This window comes from Nymphaea colorata, chromosome 2 (genome assembly GCF_008831285.2).
Source record: "Nymphaea colorata isolate Beijing-Zhang1983 chromosome 2, ASM883128v2, whole genome shotgun sequence".
In the NCBI taxonomy this organism is placed as follows: domain Eukaryota; kingdom Viridiplantae; phylum Streptophyta; class Magnoliopsida; order Nymphaeales; family Nymphaeaceae; genus Nymphaea; species Nymphaea colorata.
Window position 1 is genome coordinate 4,464,735 of NC_045139.1, and position 23,430 is coordinate 4,488,164.

Genomic DNA, 23,430 nt, shown 5'->3' on the forward strand with positions numbered 1-23,430 from the left:
GAGTTGTTTTTAATGATATTTCCTTTTAACTTGAAACCATATGTAAACTTGGTTGATATTTTTGCTAGCATTTTTTGACATGTTTGTTTAATGATAAGAAGATTTCACAAATACAAAACTTAGTTGAAAATATTTTGAGTTTCTTTATTTCTTTTGTTGACTAATGAGTCTATACAAATTCATATAATTTTAAAAATACATGCAGATGAAACATAAATTTCATAAACGAACGTGTACCTTATGACATATAGGTATCATAAGGTACACGTTCGTTTATGAAATTTATGTTTCATCTGCATGTATTTTTAAAATTATATGAATTTGTATAGACTCATTAGTCAACAAAAGAAATAAAGAAACTCAAAATATTTTCAACTAAGTTTTGTATTTGTGAAATCTTCTTATCATTAAACAAACATGTCAAAAAATGCTAGCAAAAATATCAACCAAGTTTACATATGGTTTCAAGTTAAAAGGAAATATCATTAAAAACAACTCTGTTTGTATAATTAAATCACCATGTACACATCTTTTTTTCAAACGTGTAACCACTTATGCACATTTTTGCTTAACATCAACTTGGCATCAGTTTGATACGTCTCAACTTACTCTTTAATATGCTTTGGTCCAAGTCTCTCAAGTGCATGCTCCATGCATCCTTCTTGTTAATGACTGTTTGATAGATGCGGCATGTCCAAATTTTAATTAGTTTCAACCTTATAAATATGCATCTCTGCATATGAGTTACATAGATGTTAATACAATTATTTGTCTCTGCATATGAGGTGCATAGATGTTATTAATACAATGCTTGAATTAAAACTTACTTTATACTTTACATTAAATTAGTCTCTGCAAATGTATGAAGGTGTTGATATCTCGTTTCAAATATTTTTTGTAACAAAAATTTAAGGGATCTTGCTTTTGGAGCACTCAAGATCTCAGTTCAATCGGATCAGTTCGACTATTTATCAAATCCATTTGGAATGTATGTGTACATGGACCATCTCTGTCTCAGTTGGCGGTTGGAGAGAGAGAGAGAGAGAGCTGAAAAACCCTCACAAGAAATATGGAAGAGAGAGAAAGCGACACAGAGAAGTTCTCACAGGCGACACAGAGCAAGCGAGGGGGAGAGAGAGAGGAAGAGAGAGATTCTCTCTCTGTCCTCTATCCCATGACTACTTCCTCTCTTCTCTGGGTTGTACTCAATACATAGATGCGTGTATGCGCTTCCCCTATCAATGCTACCGCCATTACCATTGGTCCAGAAACCGTTTCTCTCTTGTTGATCTCTTGGTCCACTATCCCCACCATTTCTCTTTCCCGCCGCCCCCGCCGTCGTCCAATATGAGGGACTATCCGCTTCGCCAGGATGCCCACTCCTCCTATGCCGCGCCCGCCGTCCCTCGTCTTCGTAGCGTCATCACTGCTCCCACCTTCTCCTCGTCGTCGTCCTCTTCCGCCAGCATACCCGCGCGCTCCTGGGATTTCGATTCCAAGGGGAGAGACAGCTATCTCATCCCCTCCAACCCCACTTTTCCTTCGCTGCACCCTAGCTCCAGCTATGGCCGTCTGGCCTTTGAGGAGGGTTCCGAGGAGGATTCCGACCGCGAGCCGGACTTTAACAAGGTAGGGTTTCTCCAATCGGATTATCATTGGAGTTTTGATCCTTTAATTCTTCGATCGACAGTTTTTATGGATATTGTGGTTCAATTCACCTGGTGCTTGATCGTTTCTTCTCGACTGCGTATTGTTTGTCGTGCTTGAAGCCTGAATTCGGGTTGGTGACGACCGGTTATTTGAATTGTATTTCCTTTCACTTGCTTTATTTGTTTTTGGTGGCTGGTTTTGGTGATTTTATTGTTTAGATGGACACTGTCACACTGGTTGCTTAACTTGAAGGAATGATGCTATTATGATGTTTAAGGATGTGGAAAAATTAGGTTCCATGTTTGATTTCCTACTTCTCAAGAAACAAATGTACCTATATAATCAGGTCATTTTTGCTTGTGACAATATAGCAGTTTCTGCTTTTGCAATATTTGCTGGTTTGTACTAGGCCAATGTTGCTCAGAAACTTGGCTTGTTGGATTTTCTTGCTTTTGATGAAAGGTCCATCTTTTAAGGCATTCATTTATTTATTCTCAAATAATGTTTTTTTTTTTACTGTAAGTTCTTTATTTTTCCCGAAATTGTGACTAATTTACACCTCAGTTTTTGTTTGCACGGGTAAAATTGATCTTCACCATCTTATGCTCAAATCACTCGACCAGTGCATTTAATGCCAGATGCTGTTTTGAGGCTTTGAGCTAAGCGGAGCATATTAACTTGTTTTTAATAGTGAAAAAGCACAGAGGGTGTATGCGGATGTGGGTCATAACTTATCACGACATAATGTGTGCCACATAGGATCTGCGAGATTGCACCAAACAAATTACCCAAAGAATGTGTGCCACATATGATATGTAAGATTGCACTAAGGAAATTGAAACAGAAAACCTTGTCCATGTAGAGTTAACCTTTTTACAATGGTAAAACATTCTGGACTGAATGTGTCTTGAAGTCTAGACAAGGATTTTGGTTGTTAAACTTGACTGAATATGCAGGGTATTTGTCTAATGGTACATGGTAAGTGTATTTGCAACTGCCCACTTGCTGGCAGCTGAGGAAGAAAGATTTGCTGAGATTTCATTCAATACTGGTTTGACTCATCTCCTACTCAGGGGCGGAGCCAAGGTGGGGGGGGGGGGGGGGGGGGGTGCCCAGCAGGGCCTGGCCCCCCTCAAAAAAAAAAAAACATATCAATTCTAAAAAATTTTATGTATCCTAATACAAAAATTTTGCAAATTGATACTTCAGCCTCCGTCAAAATTTTGAAACTATAAATTTGCTCGCCCTCATGAAAAATTCCTTGCTTTGCCCCTGCTCGTAGTAGGTGCAGCTGCAACCATATGGCAACCATAGCACAAAAAAGGTGTTTTTCCCAAAAAATGCGAAAAAAACGTGATAAATAATTAGCCATTTAAAACTAAAAAATGCTGCTTTTTTAAACATTAAAATGAAAAATAAACGAAAAAACACGTTTTTTTCCTCTTTCTTTCATTTTTTTCATTTTTTATTGTCAAACTGTTTTTTCTCATTTTCTGTCTTTTATTTGTTGCAAATATACTTATTTTTGGATGTTTGTGTTATTAATTTCTCACTTATTTTATTTTTTCCTCATTTTTTTTAATTTTTAAAAATTTACTGTGTTTTTCCCGTGTTTTTCAAGTTTGCCATATTATACCTGAGAGAAACATTGCTGTTTAAAATGCAGAAGTTTTTTGTGACTATGACGGCAACTATAAAAGAAGCCTTTGGCTGTTATTTCATCTGCTAATAGCATTTCTGGTGGAATAGGAAGGAAGCTAATATACTCTTACTATGTTCATGGTGTTCATGCTGAATTTCACTTTTATCGGATTTAGATAGGTCACGAGAAGATAGTTTTCACTGTCTGTTCCACATTAGACTGCATAAGCTGTGCACATCTATCTAACTCATAATAGGAGCTTGTCCAATCGAGGTATTTAAACTATTTCATGTTCCCCTTACATCAGTTTTGCATTAGTTTGGATTGCTACACTACATTCATCTATCTATAGGTTCTTAAATAATTTTATATGTATTTAAAGAATATGTCTAATGTTACAAAATCCTTCTGTTTGTTCAAGTGCATTTGTACTGACCTTCTGGTTGTTTTAATGCATTATGGTTTACAAGATCCAATTAGCCAAGAAGAACTTGCTACTTTTTGGCTTTCTACATATGTGATGTGGACTCTTACTGCAAGTACTTTTCTTACTTGTTTCTGCTTGTTGCAAAATTGAAGCAGGATTCATCATCGACTCTTGAGAACATTGATGACTGGAAGTGGAAACTGAATATGCTTATCCGCAACCATGATGAGCAAGAAGTAGTGTCCAGAGATAGAAAAGATAGGCGAGACTATGACCAGATAGCAGCCTTGGCTAACAGAATGGGTTTACACAGGTGTCTTTTGCTTTAGTTCATTTGATAATTCATATATGAGAGAAGTTGAATGGTGTTCTCCTTTTTTTGGTGTGCCTTGTGTGTTTCAAGGTAAACAACATTTATTTCACTAAATCTGATGGCATAAACAGATTCAGGGCGTTTTGATTTTTTTTTTTTGGGGAATAAAAATAATTCATTTTAATTGAACAGTTTTTGGTGCACTGTGAGCTTTGATTTTTTGTGCCCATGATCTGCCTCCTTGCATGTTTAAATGATGTCATTCAAATATTTTTGTTTGTTAAATAAACTATGTTTAATTGGGTGGTTTTGAGGTGGCAGATACAGGCATAGTGGCATACATAAAATTGGGGGCACACCATTCAATCACTCCATATATGAGTATATCTGTTTGTATTTGTTCTCTTTCTTTCCTGTCTGTACAATTCGGACTCGTGATTATGAGATAATGGGAAAATGGCAGCCGGCAGTATTCAAGGATTGTGGTTGTCAGTAAATTTCCATTACCAAATTACAGGCCTGATCTCGATGATAAACGACCACAACGAGAGGTAAAACTCTTTGTTGGTGATGGAAATTGACTTGCTTGCTTGACATGAAAGAAGAATTACTTTTGTGGTGGCTGATCAAAGTCAGTTTGATTTAGCAGGTTATAATTCCTACCATTTTGCAAAGGAAGGTGGACAATCTACTGGATAATTTTTTTGCTCAAAAGCCTAGAAGTCTTTTGGGTTTGCCTGATGCTGCAGTTCCAAATTCGAATGGCCATATTAGCCCAGATGGAAGTGATGATGGTCTTTTTGATGAAAGTGAATCTCAGATGCCCACTAGTGCAATCTTGGAAAAAATTCTGAGGAGGAGGAGTCTTCAACTTCATGAACAACAACAAGCTTGGCAGGTACATCCTAGGGCTTTTGATTTGGTATTTTTGCCAAGAACATTTGTTGGCATGACTAAAAACGGCTCTGACAAATGCATTTCTCATACATATATTTGTGTTTTGAAAGAGAACTCTCAGGTTTTTTAGTTCCTAGACAGATCCAGACACCTTAGGTAAAAAATAAATTTTTTTAAATTTTATTTGACTGCTTAGATGCTTTCATATTGTGTATTTGTTAGGAATCCCGAATTCCTCATGTGGTTCAAATAGATTTTAAAGGAAAACTTGATTCTTGACCATCAAAGCTTTTTTGCATGTGGGATGCATGTGTGTGTGCGCACCCATATTCCTTTCAGCTCTATCAGAAAGTATTGTCATCATTGTTTTATGTTTCTGCTGCTTGCAAATTGGTAGTTGCATTTGACATGGTCTACCTATAGATATTCTAAGTCACACATGTATTGTTTACTGCTTGTTCTTTCTTCTTGAGGATGCATGTGTTCATAGATGTTTCCTAATCTTTGAGAACCATCATGTTCTAAGAAGTATTTTCTGTCCCTGCTTCGGGATGCATATCCATGTGGCATTGCCTTCTGAGAACTTGTAGGTTGCGAATGCAATGTCTTTTTCAAACATGACATTGTTCTCCATGAATTATATTAAGGTATAGGAAAATATAAAAGTAACATTTCTTGTTTATATTAAATGAATTGCCGCTGATTGTTGCTAGGCAAGACACTTATTTGTGCCTTTCACCATTACGATGAAGGATCCGTCTTTTTATTCCTTGTTCCATGCTGTGGACATTATCTTTAAAGTTATGTTTTCTTTTTGTGCACATAGTTAATGAAAAATATGTTTGTTGTTTTCTTATGTCACTGATTGTACATGCCTTACCTGTATTCCTAGTCTGCCATTTAGCTTGTCAAGCCTCTTTGCTGACTTGCTGTTTGGTGCATTTATTCATAGTTTTGAAGCATTTGTAATTTTAAAGTTTTAAACATGTGGGTAGAAATAGGCCTTGCAACACCTTGCAGATAGCACATCATAACATGACTTGCTTTTTTTGTCTTATATGTACATATAGTGGTTATTTTTGAGTCTGACTCAAATTTTCAGGCACACAGTAGATGGTATTTGGTTCTGCTGAGATTGTCTTCATGTACATAACAGTGGTCTTCTGTTCGACAGGAATCTCCTGAGGGCCAGAAGATGCTTCAGTTTAGAAGAAGTCTTCCTGCATACAAGGAAAGAGATACTTTATTAAAAGCTATTATGCAGAATCAGGTTTGAGTTTTGTCAACTAGGTGCTTTTTCCACTTAAAAGGAGGCTTTTCTTTAACTAACAAGCAGAATTTAATAAAATGAAGTATATGCTCTTCTACAATATGTATGTGCTGTTTGTGAAGCTTTATCATTTCGTTTACCTTTATTTTCACTGAAAAAATGCTTATGATCCTTATTTACGAGCATGTGAAACCACATCTACCAATTATCGGGTCTGGGGTCTTATCGTTTAACTTTTATTTCCATGTCTTATTTTAGAAAGTTGTATGCTCAGATACAACCTTTGCAGTAGAATGACTGGTTAAGCATGATTCATTCATACTCCCCTGTTTTATACACCTTTTTTCGTGATATGTTTTTAGTTTCCTCTGGCTTGTTTTATATTTTATTTCTATTTTTTCATTGGCAGATTTCATGAGCATTTGGAGATTTATGAGTGTTTTTTCCTTTGCTTTTCCTTCGGGGAAATTGGAATCCTTTGCAAGTTTTACTTTGTTAATTTTTGAAGCGAGTCCACCCATGGCCATTAGTGTTAGTGTACCAGTGTCTGGGTAAATTCTCTGCTTTTTACGTGTATGTAGATGCATCTTTCTCTTTTCTCTTGTTCTTTTACTGGTTTTACTGGTCCCGTGAGTTATCCTAGGTCTCTCCAGTTTGTGAGATTTTTCTACTTTTATGTTAGTCTTCTGCAAATCGCGGCTTAGGAGGACATGCTAACTTGAGTCGATGCTTGCTATTTTCACAGGTTATCATTGTTTCTGGTGAAACTGGTTGTGGTAAGACTACACAACTTCCACAATACATTTTAGAGTCTGAGATAGATGCTGGCCGTGGAGCAACATGCAGCATTGTTTGTACCCAGCCGAGACGTATTTCTGCTATGGCTGTTTCTGAAAGGGTTGCTGCTGAGAGAGGCGAGAAGTTGGGTGAATCTGTGAGTTCTTCATTCGTAAATATGTAATTTTACGCCTCAAATTCTTAGTTTAGTGATTCAAAGGTTTATGATATCTCCAAAAATATTTTTGTTCCTTCCACAGGTTGGTTATAAGGTTCGTTTGGAGGGTGTCAAAGGGCGGGATACTCGTTTACTTTTCTGCACTACTGGTGTACTTTTAAGGAGATTACTTATTGACCCAAAACTCAAAGGTGTAACTTACGTTATTGTTGATGAAATCCATGAACGTGGGATGAACGAAGGTAGCTACTAGTCTTTTAATATTTGGTTGAATTTGGGTTAGTAACAAATACATTACCTAATAGTGATTCAAACTGGTGTCAGATTTTCTGCTTATTGTCTTGAAAGAATTACTGCCCCGCAGACCTGAACTGCGGTTGATTTTGATGAGTGCAACTATCAATGCCGAACTTTTCTTGTCCTACTTTGGCAAGCCTCCACTGTTACATATCCCTGTAAGTTCACAACAGAAAACATCTATTTTTTTTTTGGGAGCTGCAACCATTGTTTTGCTGTATAACCTTGTTGATTCCAAGTGCCAAAAGAATTTTTGCTTGTGCCAATTTACAGCTAAAACCAAAAGCATGTTAAATTAAATTGTTGCTCTATATCTATGTCACATAGGTACGGGTCCAGACCATTTTTAAAAAACTTGGGTGAGGAGGTACGGCCGTACACTCACATGCACATATACATATATATGTCAAAAAATTTCAAACAGAATAACATATTCACACATGTAGATATATATCAAAAAATTACAAACAAAATAACATATTCAAAAATTACAACAAGACTGATTGATTCTCATTCTCCTCAGTCGCATAATTAACATACAAAATACATCAGTTTTCTTGATTCTCATTCTCCTCAGTCGCATCATCAAGATTAGAAGGAACAACAGGTTCTGTAAGGTCCATATTAAGAGCATGCAAATCATGTTCTCCTTCAAGTTCCATGTCAATGTCATTTGGATTAACATCCCAATACTTGGATGATCATGAACTGCAAGTTGCAACAAAATCAAAATATGATTTAAGTTAATATTAACTTTAAACAACCAACATAATATGCATATGTGTACATATCAAAGATACAAAAAGAAAGAAATACATGTAATCATCTGAAGTACTTGAAAGTAAGCGTAGGTTGGAGTGGACATAAACTAAAATCTTCTGCTTGCTTACTAGTTAGCTTATTTCTCTTGATGTTGTGAATTTGAGAATAAGTGTTCTAATTTCTTTCACAACTTGAAGAGGTTGCAGGTTGAGATAATAACTTCAACACAAGTTGTTGGAGATTTGGTGTCGATGCTCCAAAACATAACCACCAACTAACAGAATTTTCTTCATCTCTTGCCATTGCAGCTTGTACTGAATCATTTCTTCCACCAGAGAAGCTCGCAAACTCATTATTTGTTATCTTCAACCGATGAGAATTAGAATATAGTCTTCCCAAACATATCTCCCTATTTTTTGATTTTTTTGGATCTCGATTAGGAGGAACATGACCAGTGCCTCCTACCAACTATGTTTGTCCATAATATTTGGGATTTAAGGAGTGTGCCATACAATGCAAAAGGTTATTGCTTCTGTTCCATCTTCTTACTAAAATTTTATGCACATGATCGAAAAACTCAGAATCATCAAGTGCAACATTCCTCTTCTCATGTCTAAATATGATGTTTTGAATTTTTTCAATCATGTTATCCCACATATCATAAACTCTATGAAGCATGGGCACTTCTTTATCAACTTCTCTCAGCATATGCCAAATAGGCTCTGTAAGCTGCAGAAAATATGTAACTTTATGCCACCATTCATCATCTAAAATACATTTTTTAATTTCTTGAGCCTGCACAATGTCATCACTCCGATAAAACTCCCAATCATTGTTAGTCACCATAAGTGTTAATGCATGTTTCACCTGCTTTATTCTTTTTATCATTACAATAATGGATGCAAAACGAGTCTCTGCTACCTTCAATAATTTCAAATCAGAATGCCTATTAAATATAGCAAGAGCATTATTGTGGTTTACAACAAAATTTCCGATGTTTCTGACATCATGCTCAAGCTCCTTAATCCATGAACACAACAAACCGGCATTTGGATCATCTTTTGATGGGTTGCAAATACTTTTAAGTGCTAGATTTATACTTTGTGCTACACAAGGAGTCCAGAATATTTGACTATACTTGGGATCACTTGCCAAATTTATCCCTGCTCATTGGCAAACTGGAGCATTATCAGTAATAATTTGCACAACATTCTCCTCACCCACTTCTTTGATGACTTAATAAATAGTCCTTTTAAATACTCAGCATCTTTATACTTCCCAGATGCATCAACACATTTCAAGAAGATTGGTCTATCAAGTGAATAAACAATAAAATTTATCAGGGGCCGCCTTTCTATATCAGTCCACCCGTCAGAAACAATGGATATTCCATATTGTATCCATAAAAATTTCTTCTTTTTTAATAATTTTTCAATGTTTGCCTTCTCTTTTGCAAGAATTACTGTTCTCAACTTTTCTGAACTCGGGGGTACATGGCCACTCAAACTGCAATTAGCCAAACCTGGAACAACATCTTTCCAATAAGGACTTTTGGCTACATTAAAAGGAAGTGAACTTGCAAAAAGGAACCTTCCAATCCTTCTATCCATCTCTGCCCTTCCCATATTATTGAATGTTTGTGCTAATGTTTTTCTTTTCTTTGAACCATCTTTACCTTGTTCAATAGCATAAATAGGAACAGATACACTTGACTTGGCTGAAGATTTCTTTGTCTCAGCTGCATCCTGCTCTTTTTTGAATATCTTAATCTCCTCTTTGGTAACTTTCGGGCATGGTCTAATTCCAACGCCTGAGATATGCAAGAAATGTGCTTTGCAACGTGTATAAGAGCCAGTGAACATCATATTACATAATTTGCAAGAAAAAATTACATTCCCACCACCACCTGGTCCTTTTCCTAGTTTTTTCACATAGCACCAAAGAGACTGAGATGGATTATCCTTCTCTACTGCAGCGGTATTAACACTACTACTGCTGCTTGCTACAATTCCACTTCCACTTATAGGCATAGTTTCTTTTCCCTTATCAGCCCTTACAACTTATATGAAAAACACCTAGCAAGAGCTGCAAAGACATACACAAAAACAAAAATCGTAGACCATTAGTCACTAAACTTCTCCAAACAGTCATGATTTTTACAGAAGATCAGTCACTAAACTTCCCCAGACAGTCACGATTTTCTTCGCAAACAAACGCATCCCATATGCTAAATAATTGTAGCAGCTGAGCATAATATTGGGATAAAAAGAAGATATGCACAAAACCAATATAGAAAGAGAAAAGATAGAGAACGCAAGACAGAAAAAAAAAGGGAACATCGCCGATCGTGAACCAAAGAACCGGTCGCTGTTCGCAGCTTGCCCTCGCCGATCGTCGCCGGTCGCTGGCCGTCGCCGATCGTGAACCAAAAAAGGGAACAACGCATTGACAGAAAATAGAAAAAATCATGAAAACAGAAGCAAATACCGTCACTGTTCGCCGCTTGTCGTCGTCGGTCATTGTCTGCCGTCGCTGGTCACCGTCTGCCGTCGCCGCCGTTCGTCCACCCAAGTCGCCAGTCGCCCCAGATGCCGTTCGTCCACCCAAGAGTGAAATGCGTCGAAGGAAGTCGTCACAGGGGTTTAGGGTTTTCGAGCATTTTAACGTTAGATGATGTTTAAAACGTTAAAAACTTAAAATCGTTAAAATAAAAGAACTGGACGACTTTGGACTCGATCAAAGTTTACCGAGTCAGAAAATGGACAAAATTGATCCCGGGTATGTTGACCGTACCCGGTGCTGCATTGACCGCACCACTGCCATACGCAGCCTCGTACCCGTACCAGTACAGGTGTCGTGGCGGTACCGTGCGGGTACTCCTCCTTAACAGGAGTACTCGTGTGACAGAGCTCTATATTATCAACTTATATATTTTTCATGTAATTGTCCTCTGTTCTTGGGTTTCTAAGCGGAAGGGAGGATGGGGATGTAACTCTAGAAGAACACAAAATAAGTAACAGAACATAGATTTGGTTGTTGGCATCGATTGATGCAGTATAGGAGGATTATCCATATTAGAGAGAAGCAAGGAATCTCAAAACCCCCTCAATATGCGGGAGAATGATTGCTTGCAGCTTTCTAAACACCTGGAATTTGCTCAATCGGCTGGCTCACTAAAAACGTTCTCAATGTTATAAGAACAGTTGCAGACATTTTTGATAATTTGGAAACATGTTAAATTATTGCCATTTTGAAATTAGCCAATGATATTAGCAAAATATCAAGATATTCTGAAACTACTGTTAAAAATGTAAAATGTGACAATATTATTCTGAAATATACACAATATTTTGCATGGACATCTTGCAGATTTTAAATGTTGTTAAGTCATGGACACCGACATGAGCGTCGTGTCGTGAGAAGGATTAAAAGGTGGGATTTCAATGTAGTGTACTATCGAATTAAAAAAAGAGAGGGTAGGGGTACCACCTTCTTTCGCTCCTCTTTGGTTAGACAATAAATTCGAGTACACCACTCCCTTTGTTCTACTCCTTTTATGTGTGTATAGGTGTATTCTTCCTTCTTTCATTTATTGTCTAACCAAAAGGAGCGCAGGAGGGTAGCACCTCAACCCTTACCTTATCCTTTTGCTTAATTTGATGGAAAATTCAAAGCCTTATCTTCTTTTGAATGACGAAAGAAGGCATAGCCATACTAAGGAGTATTGATGTCTGGACATCCTTGGCATAGACATGATTTATGCTTATAAGAATATCTGTGTAACATAGTCAGAAAACCTAGTATACAATAAAATTTCTCCATTTTTTCTGTGAACTTTTCACGTTTAACTGTTTAAGTCCTCTTAAGATCTTCCTAAGAGAAAACTTATGCTGAAAATGCCCTGGAGAAAAGCCTGCCAAGAAATATATTGGTCGACTATGGTTTCAAGTTATCTCGAATAAATAAAATTAGTAATGTTTGGTGAGCTGTTGGTTGTTCAAGTCCTTATAATAACAAAGGAATGGTCTCTTACTGAGTAGAGCATGCATGAGAAGGTGCTGGTACGACTTAAACATTTGACCTTTCTTTCCGACTTAAACATTTGACCTTTCTTTCCCTCCCTTACTGATTCCTAAATTAAGACCATGATACAGGACCTACCTTTACTAGGGCCTTTTTAGCTACACTGGTCATGTTAATTAAAGCATTCTTTTATGTTAATCCTCCTTTTGGAAATATTGAATAAGTTGCAGGTTTCTTGACAGAATTGATAATTTTTTGGGATTGAATTGGAGGCCTTCAAAGAAGAGAGATGGGGTACTAGTTGTCCTGGATCCACAGACTGTGCTTATGATCTTGCTGACCTTCCTTTTACTACCGTTTCCACTATTCTTGAGCTGCATTCTATTTTGAACTTGGAAACCGATTTAATGTGGAAGATAGAGAAGGGGACTCAAGTGCAGGGATTTGGTAGCTTATGGGCATAAATATGCTAGCCAGTTGGAATTTTTAGTTATAGAAAAAAATCGTTAACTTGTCTTGGACTCCCTAAGCAACTCCTTTTGGAGGACATAGACCTGACCTTTAGTCAGATATGTGGTTCCTTCCCTGCTGTGAGTTCCTAATCGAATCCTTAGGACCTTAACATTAATGAGAAGTTTTTATTTGATCTTTATCTTTTTCGATCATGAGGAATCTTCCGAGTGCCCATTCCAAGTGCTGTAGTTCTTTGTGTGTCCATTAAGTTCATGGAGGAAAACCTGCTGTGACTCACTTTTTTTTTTTTTCTATATTATCCTTAGATGTTTATGGTTCACATGATATGTTTTGGTTCAGTATTTAAGGCTTTTTGGAGGCTTAGAGTACTTGGAACCTTATTTCAGGGATTCACTCATCCAGTTCGCACCCATTTTTTGGAGAACATTCTTGAAGTTACTGGGTACCGTTTGACCCCATATAATCAAATAGATGATTATGGACAAGATAAGATGTGGAAAATGCAAAAGCAAGCTCTTCGGAAAAGGAAGAGTCAAATAGCTACTCTTGTTGAGGTAAGGTGCCTGTTCACTTTACATAGCAAGTACATTCTAAACTTGTGGCTCTTCTAGCATTTTTTATTTTTTGTCATTGTTCTGCTTAATGTTGCCTTGGTAGGATGCACTGGAGACCGCTGACTTCAAGAAATACAGTCCAAGAACCCACGAGTCCTTATCATGTTGGAATTCTGATTCTATAGGTTTTAACCTCATCGAAAATGTGCTGTGCCATATTTGTAGAAATGAAAGGCCTGGTGCTGTTCTGGTATTTATGACTGGATGGGATGACATTAATGCTCTCAAAGAGCAGCTTCATTCTCACCCTCTTCTGGGAGATCCCAGTAAAGTGCTATTGCTAGCATGCCATGGATCCATGGCTAGCTCGGAGCAGGTAATATGGTTCTACCTTTTCCCCTTTATTGAATATTTATATTAAAGATGCTTCTAATACCAGACGAGGTACACGGGAACTTGTATTTTAGCTGAAGTTTGAGATTTCACATTATTTGGCTTGTATACTCTACATAGATTGGTCATTAATTGCTGGCTGTTAATTTTTCCGCAGTTGCCAATTCGTCAATGTAATTTATTAAATTCCTCAGGGTGGTTTCTCTTATACCTGTTATGCAGTTTTTCTTTATCAACCTTGTTTACTTCAATATTCTGATGAATTTGGTTTGTTCTCTTCATGCAGAGGTTAATTTTTGACAAACCAGAAGGTAGCATTAGAAAAATAGTTCTTGCTACTAATATGGCTGAGACCAGCATTACAATCAATGATGTGGTTTTTGTTGTCGACTGTGGGAAGGCAAAAGAGACATCTTATGATGCATTGAATAATACTCCATGTTTGCTTCCGTCTTGGATATCAAAGGCTTCTGCTCGTCAGGTAAAGCAACAAAAAAATTCTGCAACATGTTTTTCAATTTTCATATTAATCCAAGTTTTAACCATCTCTGTTCTTCAATAACCCAGTACACTTGGCTAGTTCTATTTAAATATGAGTGGACCTTGTTTTATTCAAATTGGGTTTTCTCAATTGTTTGGTTAAGCTGTCTATATGGAGCATTCGGAGATCACCTTATTATTTTTTTGAAACTGAGTAAAACAATCATCTTCATGCATGTGCTTCTGTGTGGTCTTCTCATTTTTTGTGCGGCCTTTGCACCGATTCCCTTTTCTATATGTTTTCTACTTCATTTATCTTCTCCATGAAGACAAAATGTCATTATTAGATCCGGTCTCGGGTGGATAGGCAAGTCCACAGGGAAGTCCCTTGTCCCCTTTTCTCTCTATAGCGTGGTAGTGTGTTTTTCTTTTCTTGCAAAATTACTTTTCTTATTTGGCCCTAAATTTCTTTCTTATCTCTTGTTTTTACTCTTTTGTTTTACTGCCTAAAGCTTATCTTAGTGTTATAAGCAGTTTCACAAATTTTATCTTAAGTTTAATTTGGTGTCATTTTTATATGCACATACAGACACACATACACCCCTTCGTGTGCACATGCACACAAACACACACACATGTACCTTCGTCTCAAATGCACTACGCTTTTTGGAAAATGTTACACCTCTGCCCCTGTAATCACCCCACATCTGCACATATGCACGTAGCTAGGATGTACCAAAATTTTGGATGCCATATCTTGTGGTTAGAAGCCTGCCTAGGAGCTGAGCATCTTCTGGTATATTGGTTGATGTTAACTTGTAAAAAATTGGTTCCAATTTTGAATAGGAATCCTGAAAAAAATATGCATATTGCTGACGACATTGGCTTGTATCAGGCCATATTGGGCATTAAAAAATATTAGCTAAAAAAGTCACACTTGTATTATTTTATCACATATCAGCCAGTACATGGCTGTTGGCCATCATTAGTGGATTCGGCCAATACGGGCCCTTTTCAGCTAATACTAGGAAAAGGCTGTTGTGGACTTCTTTTCGCATTGATTTGCAGGCAATATGATGCGTATCGGCCAATATGCACTGATATCCAATGTTGTAAAAAGCGTATTGTAAGCCGTATCGGTCTGGCTTTAAGATACGCTGTATTGTAAAATATCGTTATGTATTGTAACTATATCATATGTAAAAAAAAAAATCAGAAAAAATAGAAAAATTTGCAAAAAATAATGAAAAACCAGTAAAACCAACATATCGTAACGTGTCGCAATGTATTGTAACTGTATCGTACAATACGTGTGATACAAGCACAATAGACCACCTGTTTATGATACAGATGGTGTACTCATATTTTTTAAATGCGACGATACATATCGTACGATACGTACAACACTGCTGATATCAATAACACTGATTGAGGTGGAGTTTTTTAGAAATCCAACCACTTATTTTCTTCTTTTTATTTCTCTCTTTTGTCTTTTCCTCACCCTTTTCTCCGCTGAGTAGGACTGGTTAAGCCCTCAACAAGTGCTTGCTAGGCCTTTTTATCAGGCTTTTCATCTGGCTCGTGTAGCATTTTAATTGCATAGATTATGAAAATTCCAAATCCACCAATTAAATAGTACTTAGATCAAGTTTTTGGAACTGATGTGATTCTTACTGCACTTTGAAACTGGCATCTGTTTCTCCTTTCTTTGCTATAATTGGGTCAGTATGAGTTTTCTGTTTGGTGTCAGCAAGTGGCAGTGCTTTCTGTCATTGTATTATTTTGCTGGAGTTGTTGGTAGGTTTAGTGACCTGAACCTGTGTTGCTTGTTGATGCAGAGGAGAGGTCGAGCTGGCCGGGTTCAGCCTGGAGAATGTTATCATCTTTATCCACGTTGTGTGTATGATGCTTTTGCGGAGTACCAGTTGCCAGAGCTGTTGAGGACACCGTTGCAGTCACTGTGCCTTCAAATTAAAACTCTACGGCTTGGTAGTGCTTCAGAGTTCCTTTCAAAGGCCCTACAGCCACCAGAACTGCTCTCGGTACGTGGTGTTTTCTTTGAATTAATCAGTGTTATGGTTTCTTATCATGAGTATCTAAAGTTTTGGCGCATCACTTCTCCTCTGCAAACCATGTACTCTAACATGGTTTTGTTTTTTGTTTTTTTTTTTTGTTTTTCACTTTGAACTTCCTGATAATTGATCTGTGTTAGGATTCACATTGTGCCTGTCTTAGATTCGGTGCATTTTTTCCTACTTTATTTTAACTTTTCTTCTCCAAATCATATATTCAAACATGGTTTTCACTTTAAATTTCATGACTGACTTGTTTTTCCAAATTAACCCTTCATTTCTAGGTTCAAAATGCTATCGAGTACTTGAAAATCATTGGAGCTTTGGATGAGAAGGAAAATTTGACCATGCTTGGTATGCCAGTGGATTCATTTGTCTATTAATTTTTCAAGCACCTCTTGCATTTGGACATTTCTTTGATCTAAAGAATTTCATTCTTAAAGTCTGCCTCTGGTGATGTGAAAATGAACAGGACGCCACTTATCAATGCTTCCAGTTGAACCTAAACTCGGGAAGATGCTCATTTTAGGGGCAATGTTCAACTGCTTAGATCCTATTTTGACTGTTGTAGCAGGCTTAAGTGTTCGAGATCCTTTTCTAACACCTTTTGATAAGAAGGAGGTTAGTAAATGCTTCCAATTTCCATCACGTACATATGCAGTTAAACAGTTTTTTAGTAGGCTATGCATGCATTTATGACTTATCTGTATTCATATATTGCATAAGCTTTAACCTTTTCAACTTAATGCTGGGTTTTTCACATGCTTCGAGCAATCAAGAAGGAAATCTCTTTTGCTACATGCCGTTTCTTGTTATGGACACTTAGATGATGGGTAGGGGTTCACTGGGATATGATAATATAAGCTTTGTTCTTTTTATTTTTTCAAATTGTACGAGATCCTCGTAGATTGTGCAAGAAATACACCCTGGTGTCAAACTCTGGAGCCTCTCTCTCTTTCTTCATTCACACACACACAGACACACACATATAATTTCTGGATTTCTCCATCCAGGTTTGGATGGAGAAATCCTCCAGCCTCTGGAGATCCAGATGGCTGAAGGTCTTTCGCTTTCACCTTTTTCAGATTAAGTCATGGATACAAATATTGCCAACATTTTGAAGGTATCATGATAGTACTGCTATTTTTGAGCCAGCTGATAATGTTCTCAAAGTAGCCAGAAACAAAACATTGTATGAAGGTCCTGTTATGTATCCATTGCTTCTTGAGTTATTCATGACATGTTCCTGAGAACTTCAAAAAGAGACCTTTTTATATTTTTAGGTACATGTTGCTCTTTTGGTCTCTTTAATGTTTTATCAAGCCCTCTATTTGTTTCTTAACTTTTATATTTTCCCAAGAAAAATGCTAGAAACCGTAGCGTTTGTTGCTATTCTCATCTTTCAACTACGGAGATATTATATATACATTTGCCATCAACTTTTTTTTGTTTTTTTAAAACACTGGTTTATCACTGTGACTTGTTTTTATTGCTATTTTTGTTGTTGCACTTGCTGTTGCTGCTGCTTCTGTGGACTGTTAATATATTATTAAAATTCATGTTTAACATTGGTTTTTTCATGTTAAGTTTTTTGATTCCTTGTATTTATTTCTATGGAACTCTTTGTTGCTTTTTATAATTTCCAGCTTGCAGAGTCTGCAAAATTACAGTTTTCTGCGAAGGATTACAGTGATCATCTTGCACTTATCCGAGCATATGCTGGTTGGAAAAAAGCTGATGCAGAAGGTACTGGTTATGATTACTGCTGGAAGAACTTTCTTTCTGCCCAAACAATGAGAGCCATGGATTCTCTTCGGAAGCAATTCCTCTCTCTCCTCAAGGATGCAGGTCTTGTTGGTGATGGTGCTGATTTCTGCAATATGTGGAGTTGTGATGAATATCTCATTCGCTCCGTCATATGTGCTGGGCTATATCCTGGAGTTTGTTCTGCTGTGGTAAGGTTGCTCTCATATATGATCATTAAATTTTGGTTTTTTTTTTCTGTTCTTCTAATAAGGAACACATTGGCATTAAATTTTGAAGTCCTACAACTGAAATTTGTCCTTGAATTAGGCCTTATGATTGAACTATTATATTGATTAGCAGTTTCTCTCTGAAGGACTAAAATGGGTACATATGGAAATCTAGGTGCCGATTTTGACATAGTTATGGGTGTGGAGAGAGGTTTCCAAGATGCTGTGGTGGTCTAGGATTCTGGTGCTTCATGTCGTACTTGTAGTGCAGTGCATTATGTAGTAAAAAATGCTAGCCCTCTCCGTGAGATAATGGTAAGCACATATCGACACACAACTCTAAAACTGTATGTAGCAAGATGAAGGATAGCTAAAACACTATGCACGATGAAAAAGAAGAAAGGAGGGAAAAAAGATCTGAAACAAGAAGGAAGCTAAGGGAGAGAAACAGAAAATAAACTGAGGAAAAAATATCAAAAAGGAGAGGAGGAGGAACAAGAAGCCTAAACTCTTACCATGGGACAGCAGGAGCACCAGTGGCCACAGCGGCTGCAGTTGACAGCAATGAGAGAGAGAGAGAGAGAGAGAGAGAGTTATTGTGCATTTCTGGCCTAAGTTGTCAACATTAGAAATCGGACACATGTTGTTAAGACCCTAAAAAGGAGTAGTGAAGACTACTGATTTGGTCCAAGTCAATTAACTATAAATAAATATATACATATATTCATATGAAAATAAACACAAAAGCATATATACCTACATAAATATTGCACATCTATTATTATAGATTAGCAGTTAGTCTGCGACTCTGCTGATCAAGTGACTAATCTGATCAATTAGTTGATGGTCTAGAAGACATGTCAATTGATAACTGACTCGACTGACTAAGTTGGAATTTGCAACTAAAATTCTGGCTGAAACTCATGCACCATTTGTTGTCTTTTGGTGAAATTGACCACATGAGTGAAGTCTTTTTGCCCAAAATCTAGGGAGCAACATAAAAATCATAGTTTTAAGGGGTAGATAGGATTTCATCAGCTGAAAGTGTTAGATCACCAACCTTTATATACTTGGTAGAACTTGATATTTCCGCAGGAAATTTGATTTTCTATACTGATCCATAGGTTTTGAACATGGAGGTCTCATTTTAATAATTGAGAAATAATGCCTACAAATATGAGTTTCAGCTAGGATGTGCAGTGCAACACGAGTATACCCATCATTTTTTTGACATAAAAATGTTCTCATGCACAGACCTGTGCGTGATGATGATGATGGGTGAATAGGTGATGTTTCTGGATGTGTTATGCCCAGAAGTGCGTGTTTAGTAGGAAGTGTCTCAGTTGCCCTTGAAAAACCCCTTTTTTGTCTACTTCGTCCACAAGTTTTTCTCCTGCTTCAGTCTTGTGGAAATGGAAGCACGTCCCTGGTATTGAATTCAAGACTATTTCATTCGTTTCAAGTGAAGTGCTTCGGAAACAACTTTTTTTTTCTCTGTTAAAAAACGATTCTTTAAGTATGTATGCTACTTCATCCATGTCATTGCTTTCCCTTTTTGGGGGTGGCCTACTTAATGTACCTGGTCTGAACCAGGATTTAGACTCATCTAACTGCTTGAGCACATGCGTGCATACACACAGACACACAAAAGCATATGTATATTATAATATGACTTGATGTCACTGTGTGCATATTTATTTGACTTGCTTTGACAGCATTTGTATGTGATCATGTGTGTCTATGTGTGTTTCTATGTTGTTAAGGTCTTGCCTAAGCCTTGCCTAGGCGTGGACTAAGCTTGAGTCCACACCCGTCGCGTAAGTCTACCACTTATGCAATGGGATATGTGTTGGCACCTAAACGCCTAGTCCATGAGAAAGTAAAAAATCACCTCCTCTTTCAATTAAAGTTTTTTAATCGAGTATATATTGTTATGTACTTTATTTTGTATTAATTATGTATTTTTATGTATTTTTATATTGATTATGTTGTTATATGTGTACTGTTATACATGCGTATACGGTTAGTCAGTTAGTATGTTATATAGTATTGTGATACCTCATACCTGTTATAGGCTATGATACACGGGTACGCCTGTAAAGGTGAAGTACCCGTCCGGTACCGGTACGGGCTTGGGTACGCTGATGGTGCGGCGTTGACCGTACCGGGTACGGTCAACGCACAGGAGGCCATATTCGTCCATTTTTGGACACGGTCAAATTGACCGAGTCCAAATCTGTTCGTTTTTATTTTTAACGATTATTTGATTTTAGCTTTTAAAACCATTTTAACGTTAAACAAAAAGAAATGAAACCCTTAAAACTTAAAGTTTTCGTTCGTCTGTTCTTACCTCTCACCGAGCGACGACTGGAGACGGCAGCGGCGACAGCAGACGGTAGGAGGCGACTGTCACGGTATTTTTTTTTCCTTTTTTCACTTTTCTTTTCATTTTCATCGGCTCCACCCTGGCCTTCGGCGACGACGACCACCCCTGTTCTATTTTCTGTGTTCACGGTGTTCTGCTTGTTTCTTTCCTTCTGTTTTTTTCAATAACAGTTGTTTTTCTGTCTCCAGCCAGTCTTCTTCTCCTGCTGCTCGAAACAACAGAACCTGTTGTTCCTTCTAATCTTGATGATGCACCTGAGGATTTTGCATAGAGAATGAAGTCAACAATTAATTTTTTATTGTTTAATGAGTAACGTTAAACTTCTTCAATTGATTTTGCATAGACAATGAAGTTAACAATTAATTTTTTATTGTTTAATTTGATTATGTTTGTTATATTACTACCTTCCACATTTCAAATATTAATAACAGTTAATCAAAATAACTTGACATATTAACACAACTAAATTTTTTTTTAAAAATTGGTTGCCTTTTTTTGCTAGGCTTGCTTAGGCCTGCCTTGACGACATAGGTGTGTTGATATGTGTAACTGTATATAATAACCTTTTGTGTTGCATTTTATTAGTTTATACTTTATACATTTTTTTTTTGGTACTAAATCACGTAGCCCAGTGTAGGCATCCCTGCAGTCTAGGCTCTACTCATCATCTAGGCTCCACCTAATGCTTGTAATAACAGCATGTGTGCTAATGCTGATACAAAAGGTGGTCTTCCTGCTCAGTAATTCTTATATTTTTTGGTTGTCTTTACAAGTTTTTGTGATAAAATATGGTAAGATGCATTTGTCGGTTATTCTCTTGGATAGGGATCGACAAGATTGGTACTATCTGATGATTTATTTTTCATCCCATTTCTGCTATTGTCACTCTAGGACTGACACTTGGTTTGCCAGCTATTATTTGTCAGTTTTAGAAATAATCATTTGAATTGAGCATCTGAGTGTTGTTGGTAAATTCAACGCTATTTGTTCTTATATTACAGAACAAGGAAAAGTCGATTTCTCTGAAGACAATGGAGGATGGTCATGTCCTGCTTTACTCTGTAAGTTCCTTTTCTTTGAAATTCCTTTTGCCTTTTCCTTTCCTATTTGTATGACCAATCTGTATGTTTGCTGTCCCAGAATTCAGTTAACGGCCGTGAACAGAGAATTCCTTACCCATGGCTCGTTTTCAATGAGAAAGTAAAAGTGAATTCAGTGTTCCTCCGAGATTCAACAGCAGTCTCTGATTCTATTCTTCTACTCTTTGGTGGAAACATTTCCCGAGGCGGACTTGTGGGTTCCTATCATCCTTGTCAGGGTTTGGATTCAATTTGAATAAACATTTTGAACAATTTGTTTTTGGATAAAACTATTCACGCAAGACGAGTTTATTTGGAAATCTTATAAATCGTATTCTATGTGCAAGAATATTAAAATTTTGGTTTGGTGGCAATTCAAATTCAAAAATCTTTTTTTTTCACTTTACAATTATGACATCCAAATGCCTTCTACAACTCAACAGTTTCGCAGAAATGGTTTTAGTTAATCAGATTTTATCATTTATTAGCAGTGTCGTCAGTCTTTTCTCTTAACCTTGTTCGGCTCCTTATGCAGGATGGACATTTGAAAATGCTGGGGGATACTTGGAGTTCTTCATGAAGCCGAACTTAGCAGAAATGTATATTTGCATCAAAAGGGAGCTTGATGAACTAATTCAGAAGAAAGTGCGTCTACAACGATGAATTAGCAATGGCATTATTATATTCCATCATGTTTTTAATGATTTGCCTCTCGTATCTGAATGTGCAGCTTGTGACTCCAAAAATGGACCTTCGTGGCTATGAGAGTCTCTTTGCTGCTGTGAGGTTACTGGTTTCTGAAGATTTATGTCAAGGTAGGTTTGTTTTTGGACGGGAGATTTTGAAGCCTAAAACATTTGGGGCTTCACTGTTCCAAAAGCCAGGTTGTGGTCCTGGGGGTGATAATTCAAAGAGCCAGTTGCAAACGCTGGTTGTAAGAGCAGGATACGATGCTCCAACTTATCAGACAAAGCAATTGAAAAACAACCAATTCAGAGCTATAGTTGAGTTTAGTGGCATGCAGTTTGTCGGAAATCCATGTCAGAACAAAAAACTTGCAGAGAAGGATGCGGCTAGTGAGGCATTGAAGTGGTTGACCGGCAGTTCATCCACAAGCCATGAAGAAATTGAAAATATGTCCTTGCTATTGAAAAAGAGCAAGAAGCAGCAGCAACCGAGAAGATGAACTCTTTAAAAGGCAACATACGGGAAGTGAGTTCCAAAATTTGGCCTTGTACATCTAGGGAGACGTGTAAATTTCACGCTAAACTCTAGAGGGTCCTAAGCTTCTGATTCCACTGTGAGCCAGCAGCCCAAGGACAGAGTTCTGGTCTCCTACTGTGCTGAAAAAATTATTTTTGGCCTTTCATCATCTGCTTGTATTTATGTCTTTCAGATGATTGGCATTGAGAGAATGTTATGTCGGCAGCATCGACTTGAGCAGAAATGAGTTTTTTGTTTCCAAGTTCTGCAGCTACAAAAGGATGAAGCTTTCAGGCATTCACAGGATACAATATGTATCGGGATGGCAGCGTCTTGGCATAATCACTTGTATATTACCATCTGCATCTCTACTACAATTGCCCTACACCCTTATATTGTATCACGATATTCACATAAATGAAACTATTATTTTGTGAAGAGCTCTTCTGTTTTATTGGTAATATGGATTCTTCCACTGTTGGCAACTCAGAATCTTTGCTTGAATGACTTGCAGATATTTCATCAGGGAGGCAATGTTTTCCTGAATGTCTTGCATAATATTTCATTAGGAAGACAATGT

At 37.2% G+C, this 23,430-nt stretch overlaps 1 protein-coding gene across 1 annotated transcript; it reads left to right on the forward strand.

The window, feature by feature from the left end:
- Positions 1–1,013: 1,013 nt before the first annotated feature.
- Positions 1,014–23,290, forward strand: LOC116246918 (DExH-box ATP-dependent RNA helicase DExH3). The gene is given in 20 exon segments (XM_031618838.2): positions 1,014–1,629; positions 3,875–4,032; positions 4,496–4,583; positions 4,682–4,930; positions 6,104–6,199; positions 6,945–7,133; positions 7,237–7,396; positions 7,479–7,609; positions 13,097–13,264; positions 13,368–13,640; positions 13,944–14,138; positions 15,976–16,179; positions 16,494–16,563; positions 16,682–16,830; positions 17,856–18,164; positions 21,570–21,629; positions 21,709–21,861; positions 22,183–22,198; positions 22,201–22,292; positions 22,378–23,290. Coding segments are annotated over 20 exon segments (3,621 nt in total). The 5' UTR covers positions 1,014–1,224; the 3' UTR covers positions 22,834–23,290.
- The last annotated feature ends 140 nt before the right edge of the window (positions 23,291–23,430 follow it).